Raw genomic sequence first — 10,560 nt, 5'->3', positions numbered from 1 at the left:
AATCCTAAGAAGCAAGTTTATATGTAAAATAAACGGCTTACCTTTATTTGTCCCGTACGGGAGATCCGTCCCATTGTCGGCGTTAGAAGTCGAATTTTATTTTACTCCAGCCATTAAATTGGCCAGCGATGTTTTAAAAAAACTTCAGAGAACGGATGTCGGATCGAATTTTCTTCAGCAGCTGAACAGGCTGAGAAAGATTGACTCCGACAGGCAGGAGAAAACGGCATTTTAATCCCGCCCCTCTCAAAGGCGCCAAAGTCGTGCACACGGCCAGTGGCAGAACTACAGCGCCGCTGAAGGTAAGATTTGTAACATACCTAAAATCTGCTTTCAGCCTCCAAAAAGAACTTCAGCCTATTCAGTATTTCCTCGGAGCTTAAGGTATCAGTGCTGATAATGTGGTGAGAGGTTCAAGCCCATTAAATTTAACCTCCTACCTCAAGATTAGAATATTACCAATGGAGCCCTGCTGACAAAGGTATCTTCCCCAAACTAAATGAGATTATTTAGTCATTTAATAAAACTCCTGCAATATTTGAGAGATTTTATCTTCCATGGTCCCCTATAAAAATAAATTATTTTTGAGCCACACAAATATTCCAAAAATGTTTCAGTAGATATTTACTTGACATCATCTGCATACATTTAATAATAATGTTTGCACAAATGGGATGATAAGTAGGTTCATAAAATTTAAGGGTAAATCCACTCTGAGAGGTTAGCTAGGGAAAATATTGGCCCAATTAAGGTCTAAAAGGGTTACCTTCATGGCGAAGCAATGGTGTAGCTGAAGTATTAAACAAATATACTGCTTGCCTTTATAAATAGAGTGGACAATATAAAAATAGATGAAGTGATTAGTAAAATTAAGCAAATCATCCAGTATAGGTAGAATGTATTATACATGGCTGCAAGAAGCAAAGTAACTATTTGGACATAGAGGATGAGGGAATTTCTACAAGTATATAACTATCCAAACGGAGAAAAATCAGTCATTCAATCATCCTAACATTAGAGGCTGGGTAATTATTGCAAATGGCACCTCACCAGTGCTGGATATCATAAACAAAATTGGAGTGAGTTATTTAATAAAGGAGAGTAGGCAGATTTGTTAAAGCGTGACAAACCTGATGAAATTATTGTAAAAGGTAGTTAAGAAAATGTTGATCAAACCAGTGCTTCAGATGCATTTGTGGGCTATCGGAAGACATTTAGTAATATTTACAGAGTTATAGTTAGAAAATGGAAGACCATGGGATTCAGGGGAAAGCAGCAACATGGATAGAAAACTAGCTGTGTGGATGGAAGTGTGGTGATGGACATTTTATAGACAATGCTGGTTTGCAGTGATATTCCCCACATGTCAAATTTGGGTCTATCACTCTTTTCGGTGAACTCTGGTCTTGGGGATCGATTTACACCAGTGCAAAACATTGCCAAGCGGTATACTTTAATGAGGACAAATATAGTAGGGCGGCAGAACTGGCAAAGCTGCTGCCTCACAGCACCAGAGGCCTGGGTTTGATCCTGACCTCAGGTGCTACGTGGAGTTTGCATGGTCTTCCTGTGACCATGTGGGTTTCCTCCGGTACTCTGGCTTCCTCCTTCATCCCAAAGACGAGCAGGTTTGTAGATTAATTGGCCTCTGTAAATTGCCCCTAGTGTGTAGGGACTGAATGAGAAACTGGGTTAACATAGAATTAATGTGAATGAGTGATTGATGGTTGGTGTGGACATGGTGAGCTGAGGAACTTGTATCCATTTTGTATCTCTAAACTAAACATGATAGATGAAGTTCATTGCAGACGTGCACCTTGGAGGTTGAATCTAGATTATATAACAATAAAAACTGAAAAGTGTAATGAACAAATAAATACAAGTCCTTAAAGTCGACAAAGTAACTTTACTGCTCTTTACTTGCTCTGGTTATCAAAAATAAAGAATGTAGCTTACATGAGTTTATTATTAATAGAGGAATAAATGCAAAACCATAGACCATGCTATAACTTTCAAAATTACTGCTTTGGCCTCAGTTGGCATATTGCAGACATAACATTTCAGATAACATACAAAGACCACAAAAAATAATCCAACGGACCATAGCATTTTTTTTCCTCCTGTACCCAGATCTGATGAAGGGTCTTTAATCCAAAATGTGAATATGCTTTCCATAGATACTGCATGACCTGAGTGTTTCCAGCATTTTCTAATTTTATAACCGAGATTAAGGATTGGTCATACCAATTTTAGCGAGGGGCGTGTAGAGTAAGCATTTCCAATGTGCTGTTTTTGAAACAGCTTTTGTTTCCAAGATTGGCTAGAGCTATACAAGGCAAAACCATCCAGCAATTAGTGATGCCATGAGAGTTTCAAGACCAAATGCATTATGTGGCAAGATCAAAATCATGATAAAAGGATGCAACTGCAGAAGGTGGAGGTTTGTAAATTATTGGTGTTTGCGAATAAGTGAGGACAAGAAAGAATAAATACATTAATAACAAAATGGCATCACTAAAAAGTTTGCAAATTTCAGAAACATGGCAGAATTTATCCCTCTGTGAGATGCGAGTCTTTAGTAGGGTTTCATTATGTTATAGTAGGCATAATGCTGTGAATGGAGACATTGACAATTAATTGTATTAATCTGTTAGAATATTGTTCATATCTCTAATGGGCAAGATATTTTCAAGTGTAATGTGGAAGACAGGAGTTTATTGCACAGCTCCTTAAATAAAGCAGTGATACTTCATAATTAGCATTGTCCTTCTTGGAAGGTAAAAGTTTTGTTAAAGAGTTGGAAATAAACTGTCACTCTGCCAAGTGAGTCAAAGTAATCATAAATTAACAATAATTAACAAACTATGGTTTGGATCACACTCTGAAAAGGAGTAGAACCTTGTTCTAGATATATAACTTTATTTTCTTTGCTGTTTTCACTCAAATGCGAAGAACGAAAATTCTAATTCTCAATGTTTCGAAAGAATCTCATCAAAATGTGATGGTGTGTGTATGTATATGACAAATATTCCTGTCATACAACAAAATTAAAGTCTGGCTTTCAAAACATTGATATTCATAAAACTAAAAAAGACCACCTATGGTTCATGATCCGATAAGAAGTTTGACTTAACACACATCATACAAGGCAAAATTAAAAATGTGGCACCTCATTTTTCTTATTGCATATTGGCACCAGTAAGTGAAATAGAACTGCTGACAACACTCCTTTATGAAGATTCTGCAAAGATAATTTTTTTCTTTATTTCTCCACGTTCTTTCCTGCATATTTCAACAATATTCCCTGAAAGGAAAACAATAAATTTGAAGAAAACGTCATATGGGGAGGAACTGCCTCTACAGTATAAATACCGGTTCCATGGAAACAAAATGTTCAAACATTGGCCCTGAATTTTCCATCAATTTCGGGTGGAAGTCCAGCAACTCCATCATGGCTGAGCAGAAAAAAGAGAGCAGGATCTGGTAACTCAGGTCTATGTCCAAAGTCTTCATGTCCAGAATGTCCATCTGCACATGAAGTCTCAGCTATGATTAAAGGCAGATCTGGTGAGATGCAGGATTTGCTGAATGTCTGACAGCGCATACCTCCTGAGCTCAAAAACAGCAGGCCGCTATTAAAGACTGTATGTTGGAGCAACAAAATAAGGCATATAAGAGCATGGACTATGACATGGAGCACACCAGAAAATTAGATTGCTAACAAATCCACAGTCAACATCAAAAACAGTCCCAGTTTTGCAGGTAGTTGCTAAAGAAGTCATCAATACTGAAATAAGTACCTGCGTAACTTACTCACATCATATTTTTCAGTGGGTCAAAATCTTCCTCAATAAAAAAACATTGCAATTCCTGTTTTAGGAAGGGAGATTGTGGATATTCAAAGCCAATGTCTCATCTAGGTGATATTATTCATAATTATTGGAAAGTGCAGGGAGAAAATTGGATGACAAGATCTCAAGTACTGTGAAATGCAACTGATGCAACAGGTTGGAAGGTGTTTTAAAGGGTTTCTTGCATCTCGTACATTTGGATGGAGTCCTGCCTGCGTGTAACTTCCGATGGCTCAATAAACTGTGTGCACCCTTTATACGCATGCTTGAAGCTCTTCCTGTACCCAGCAAGTCTGTATGGGCGTTCTTCCATGCGTATAGCCTGGTGCTGAATGTGATTTGTTGAGTTCTTGAAACTCTTTCCACAACCAGTGCAATGTGGGCTGCTGCCAGCAATGATGTGGTGTGCCAGTGTGTTGGACCCATTGAATCCTTTGTCACAAACGGAACACAATAGTGTTCTCTCCCTTCCGTGCTGATACTTCATTAGAGACGAGCGCTGGTTGAACTTAAGCCGACATGCAGAGCATTGATATGGCTTCTCACCAGCGCGTATATGCTTCTGGTTCATTAGATTGTGTGACAGACGGAACATCTTGCTACAAAATGTACATTTAGATGGCAACTCCCCTATAATGAGACGCTTATGTTTTGCCAAACTAGAATCACGCTTGAACTCTTTCTTGTATTCCAGTGCTTTTTCTCCTGTATGCGTGCAACAATGACTCGCCAAATGGCGTGACAACTGAAACTTCTTCCCACAGGTGCCACACTTATAGGGTCGCTTGTCAGCATGCGTTCGCTGGTGCATCACTAATGAGGAAGATTGGCTGAATTCTTTCTTACATGTTGGGCATTGATATGGCTTCTCTCCTGTATGTGTGCGCTGGTGCGACAATAGATGGTGTGAATAAGTGAATTCTTTCTCACACATATTACATTTGAATGGCTTCTCACCACTGTGAATGCGTTTGTGACGGGACAGATTTGACGAGTCGTTGAAACTCTTTTCACAGTCAGAGCATTTGAATGGCTTCTCTCCTGTGTGCGTGATCTCATGTTTCCGAAGGCTGGATGGGTGATTGAAGTCCTTCTCACATATGCGGCATTTAAAGGGCTTTTCCCCTGTATGCACCAGCAAGTGGAGTTTGAGATGTGAATATTTGTTAAAGCTCTTGCCACACTCAGAACAAATGAAGAGTTTCTGTCCATTTCGGGAACGTTGCCGATGTTCTGACCCTTTGGAAAGCTTTGATATTATCTCATTTTGGAGCATCTCAGTAGACAGAAGAATAGAAGAAACTGGCTGCTGTGCGTTCTCCATCGGCACTGTTACAACTTCCTAAAACAAATATATCACAATTACTGCCTTTCATATGTTAGCCGGTAGCTAAGCAGGATCAAGGTCTGTATGGGCTATACCTGCTCTTGCTCCTTACATTCCACAGAAGAGTCAAACATCAACCCAATGTATTTACAATAAGAGAACCATGGTCATGATCAAATGTCCCAGAGTCCATTGTTACCATTCCTGGGTTTCACCTGCAGCACAAACTCCAGAGATCAAAATCTTGTGCTTTTGTTTAGAATCATCACACCACAGTTGGTCATATTTCCACTGAGCCCACGTTGGCCTTTGTAAAGAATAATCCAGTTATCACATTCACTTGTCTTTCCCATTTTCCCACTCCAGCACCAATTCTCTCCTCTTTGTCTTTTAAGTCTGCTTCCACCACCCTTTCAGAGATTAGAAAAGACAAAATTCCTCTTCATTCTCTGTACTGCAACCCTGTTACTAATAGGTACATTACTTATTATGTTTTGATCCTTCATAAGTTTGAATTGTTCTATCATCTCACATACCAATCCCAGAGTCTCAGGTCCACGAGGTTTAAGACTAGGTCCAGATTCTCTAGTTAAGAAGAATGAAAGGACATCTCACTGAATCATAGAATTCAAGCTAGATGCAGGAACGGGCCCCCGATTAAGGTCTGGGGACAGTTTCAGAATGTGGGGCAAGCCATTCAGAACTGCAATTAGAAGAATTTCCTTTACTCAAAGAGTGTTAATAGACAATAGACAATAGGTGCATGAGCAGGCCATTTGGCCCTTTGAGCCAGCACTGCCATTCACTGCGATCATGGCTGATATGTTTCCATGATGTATTTAGACATACATATGGTATCTGGCATTCAAACACGAGAATGGGCTGGTTGGTCCAAATGGTCTGCCTCTACATCGCTGAATACTATCTTCAGGATACCACATCATCACAACTACTTAATTGAGCTGTTGGATAGGACCGTTCCCTTGAAAGTCCCGCGTCATTTTGAGCAAAGATCCTCCGCTATAGGATCTTTAATTTTGAGTTCTACATATTGCGGACCCTTCCTATAACGGCGACAGTGTTTCCGAACACCGTCGCGGGTGTCCCATCACACCACGAGTCGATATTGAAATGCATTTTCCTGACGTCTTCACGGGGCAGCCAGAGATTAAAAAATACAGCTCTGTCTGTCAACATTAACCCCCAAATCCCAGGAATACATTAAAGCACGCAACCATAACGTGTAATACGGCAAGTATGGGTGCCCGAACTAATGCTCTGCTTTGTTTGTTGTTGAGGGTGGGAGGCGGTGATAGATCCTCCTGCCAACTCCCCGAGCGCTGCCCGGACACTTGCACCTGTACCGGGTGGGCGGCCCGGCCCGGGCCTGGGTTGCAGCATCCACCCCTTGCTCCCGATGCCGCAGTCAGTCAGTCAGTCAGCCCCTCGGCTCAGCACCAGGGCGGCGGGCGGCCTGTGGAGACCGAGCCGGACAAGACCCAACGCGGGAACTAACGCGCCTCCCCCTCCCCCGCCCGCCCACTGGGGCCGCTAAACCTGGTACCTGGGACCGATTCCCGACCCGAGTGCGAGGAGAAGCGGTTAAAATGGCGGAGCGATGGGGGCAGGGAATCCGCTCCCTCCCTCCCCAAAGGGATTAAACCCATCCCAGATCTCCGGGTAAACTGGCCCTGGTGTTTACCGGAGCCTGACTTACCGACAGCGGGCTTCAGCAATGTAATGTCCAGCAACGCCTGTGTCCGTCACGTCACGTCCACCTCTAGTCTCCGCAATCACTGCGCTCGGGGAGCGGGTGCGCGCACGCACGCGCGCCGCCGGCAGGCGCTTCATCCATAGGGGCCTTTCCAGACAGCGGGGGTCTCTGGGTAGAGCGAGCTGCCATTGCTTCTCTCTAACTTCAAGTAACACTTGCTTCCCCTTTCTCTCCGTCCCTCCCTCCTCCCTCCACCCTCGTGTCATACTAATTTTACTGTTCAAAAGGGAACTGCAGATGCTGGAATATCAAAGGTACACAAAATTGCTGGGGAAACTCAGCGGGTGCAGCAGCATCTATGGAGCGAAGGAAATAGGCGACGTTTCGGGCCTATTTTTGTATACTAATTTTACTGTCGTCTTGTTGAGTTCCTCTGTTTATATACTCCCCACGTTTCCTTGATTATCGTTGCTTTTTGCATATCTTCCTTTCGTTTATCCGAAGTTCCGTCTGTATCTCTCGACCCCCTCTCAGCTGATTCTCAGTCTGAAGAAGGTTCTCGACACGAAACATCATCTATTCCTTTTCACCAGAAGTGTGGTTTGACTCGCTGAGTTACTCCTGTCTTTTGTGTGTCTTGTCTTCTGTCATTTTCTTCTCTCCTGTCAATCAAAGTATTTTCCTTTGAGTTCTGAAGGAAAGTCATCCAGATACAACCTGACTTTTCTGTTTTTATAAAATGTCGAGGATCTTGTCCTCTATTCCAGCATCTCTGCCGGGGGTAGGAGAGGAGGAAGGGAGGAGGAGGGATGGCGATGTTGCTAGTGCTGTTGAGGAGGATTTAATCTAATTTGACTCGTAAAATTATCAGGAGGTGGAGAATGACGATCTGCCAAATGTAGCAGATAAATTAGTTCAAGTTCAAGTTCAAGTTAGTTTATTGTCATGTGTCCCTGTATAGGACAATGAAATTCTTGCTTTGCTTAAGCACACAGAAAATAGTAGGCAGTTACTACAAAACAGATAAATGTGTCCATATACCATGATATAAATATATACACACATGAATAAATAAACTGATAGTGCAAATAACAGAAAGTGGTTGGTAATAATCAGAGTTTTGTCCGAGCCAGGTTTAATAGCCTGATGGCTGAGGGGAAGTAACTATTCCTGAACCTGGTTGTTGCAGTCTTCAGGCTCCTGTACCTTCTACCTGAAGGTAGCAGGGAGATGAGTGTGTGGCCCGGATGGTGTGGGTCTTTCATGATACTGCCAGCCTTTTTGAGGCAGCGACTGCGATAGATCCCCTCGATGGAAGGAAGGTCAGAGCCGATGATGGACTGGGCAGTGTTTACTACTTTTTGTAGTCTTTTCCTTTCCAGGGCGCTCAAATTGCCGAACCAAGCCACGATGCAACCGGTCAGCATGCTCTCGACTGTGCACCTGTAGAAATTAGAGAGAGTCTTCCTTGACAATCCGACTCTCCGTAATCTTCTCAGGAAGTAGAGGCGCTGATGTGCTTTTTTGATGATTGCATTAGTGTTCTCGGACCAGGAAAGATCTTCAGAGATGTGCACGCCCAGGAATTTGAAGCTCTTGACCCTTTCAACCATCGACCCGTTGATATAAATGGGGCTGTGGGTCCCCCTCCTACTCCTTCCAAAGTCCACAATCAGTTCCTTGGTTTTGCTGGTGTTGAGGGCCAGGTTATTGCGCTGGCACCATATGGACAGTTGCTCGATCTCTCTTCTGTACTCTGACTCATCCCCATCAGTGATACGCCCCACAATAGTGGTGTCGTCAGCGAACTTGATGATGGAGTTCGCACTGTGGTTCGCTACGCAGTCATGGGTATAGAGTGAGTACAGCAGGGGGCTGAGCACGCAGCCTTGAGGTGCTCCCGTGCTGATTGTTATTGAGGCTGACACATTTCCACCAATACGAACAGACTGTGGTCTGTGGACGAGGAAGTCGAGGATCCAGTTGCAGAGGGATGCGCAGAGACCCAGTTCTGCGAGTTTGGTAACCAGTTTGGAGGGGATGATTGTGTTAAATGCCGAGCTGTAATCAATGAATAACAGCCTGACATATGAGTTTTTGTTGTCCAAGTGGTCCAGTGCGGAGTGGAGGGCCAGCGAGATCGCATCCACCGTTGATCTGTTGTGGCGGTACGCGAACTGCAGTGGGTCCAGGTTTTTGTCGATGTAGGAGTTGATTTGCTCCATGATCAACCTCTCAAAGCACTTCATCACCACCGCCGTTAGTGCCACTGGTCGATAGTCATTGAGGCATGTCACCTTACTCTTCTTGGGCACCGGTATAATTGATGCCCTTTTAAAGCAGGTGGGGACCTCAGACCTCAGAAGTGAGAGATTGAAAATGTCCGTAAAAACTCCCGCCAGTTGGTCCGCACAGGTTTTTAGAACACGGCCGGGTATACCATCAGGACCAGGTGCTTTTCGGGGGTTCACCCCTCTGAAGGATTTCCTGACATCGGCCTCTGTGACTGAGACTGAAATGCCATCGCAGCGAATGGGGGATCGGGAAGGCACATCAGTATTCTCCCTGTCAAAGCGTGCGTAAAATGCATTGAGCTCGTCAGGGAGTGATGTTACACCGGCATTCGAGCTGCCTCCTGGTTTTGCCTTGTAGGAGGTGATTGCATTCAGACCCTGCCACAGCTGCCGAACATCTGTCTCGTCCTCCAGTTTGGAGCAGAAGTCCCTTTTGGCCTTTCTGATGGCCTTACCAAGGTCGTATCTGGTCTTCATGTAGGCCACTGTATCATCGGAGGTGAATGCCCTGTGTCTGGACTTCAGGAGAGTGCGGATCTCAAAGTTCATCCAAGGTTTCTGATTGGGAAACACTCGGAAGGTTTTTGTTAAGTCAAACCAATGAGCGGGAGAAGTGATAAGACATGGCTGTCCCACTGCGGCAACCTAATCTGCAAGTTTAGAAGAGTTTGCCCTCGACTCAAACTAGCAGCATGGTCGACACGTGGTCCTAGGAGGCCCTATGAGGTCACTGGAACTCTCCTTCAGGCTCGAGGGAACTTCCCGCATACTCGCAGCCTCAGTCTGGTCAAGGACATTTTTTCAGCATGTTGAAAATTTTTCCGCGAATAAAAATTGGTCGGCATGGTTCTTTTGAACTCGTAGTGCAGTGGAGCGGGGTCGCTATGTAGCTACAAGCAGTCGAGGGCAGCAGTAAGTAATCTCCTTCGCTGACCGGGCATTTTAATTGGCTCATTGGAGTTTTCAGGACCAAGGAAAACCGACCGGTAATTTTAATGCCCGCTAAACTTTATTATAAGTTGTCTGGCTTCTTAAAAGTGTCTCCACCCCATCTCTCCCCCTCTCTGCCCTTTCCTTCCCCCCCCCCCCCCCCCGCACTCTCTGAAGGACTTACCCGTACACTGTGCCAGCCTTCTTTTACCTTTCTGTTCATTGCGGATGTGAATTTCAGACAGCGCTGCCCGCTTTCCCTGGTCCCAGCCTTTGCGATGTGTGTGTGTGTGTGCGGTCAGTCGATCCATCTCGCGGTTTCATCGCTGACGGTCGATCCAGCTCGAGGTTTTCCAGGCGAGTGCCCTTGAGCTTGAAGGTCGAAGACTGTCGCTGTAAAGTTGCGTCAGTGGGTCAGGCCCTTCAGGCAGATAACATGAGGGT

General features: G+C 44.2%; 1 protein-coding gene across 3 annotated transcripts; it reads right to left on the bottom strand.

Annotated features, from left to right (window-relative positions):
• Nucleotides 1-1,886: 1,886 nt before the first annotated feature.
• On the bottom strand, nucleotides 1,887-6,992 carry LOC116981014 (zinc finger protein 271-like). 3 transcript variants are annotated; one of them, XM_033033627.1, is made up of 2 exons: nucleotides 6,896-6,992; nucleotides 1,887-5,485 (listed from the first exon to the last, which is right to left on the bottom strand). In XM_033033627.1, the coding sequence occupies exon 2, from the start codon at nucleotides 5,173-5,175 to the stop codon at nucleotides 4,021-4,023; it is 1,155 nt and encodes a 384-aa protein (XP_032889518.1). In that variant the 5' UTR covers nucleotides 5,176-5,485; nucleotides 6,896-6,992; the 3' UTR covers nucleotides 1,887-4,020. The 3 variants fall into 3 exon arrangements, with proteins under 3 accessions (XP_032889518.1, XP_032889527.1, XP_032889510.1); XM_033033636.1 differs by having other exon boundaries at nucleotides 1,887-5,193; XM_033033619.1 differs by having other exon boundaries at nucleotides 1,887-5,588; nucleotides 6,896-6,991.
• Between the last annotated feature and the right edge of the window lie 3,568 nt (nucleotides 6,993-10,560).

The sequence above is a fragment of the Amblyraja radiata genome, chromosome 1, assembly GCF_010909765.2.
Source record: "Amblyraja radiata isolate CabotCenter1 chromosome 1, sAmbRad1.1.pri, whole genome shotgun sequence".
Classification (NCBI taxonomy): Eukaryota; Metazoa; Chordata; class Chondrichthyes; order Rajiformes; family Rajidae; genus Amblyraja; species Amblyraja radiata.
This window is presented reverse-complemented; position numbering and strand designations above follow the sequence as displayed.

Coding starts and splice junctions, on each gene's coding strand:
- LOC116981014 (XM_033033627.1), bottom strand. CDS start 5,175: ATGGAGAACGCACAGCAGCCAGTTTCTTCTATTCTTCTGTCTACTGAG.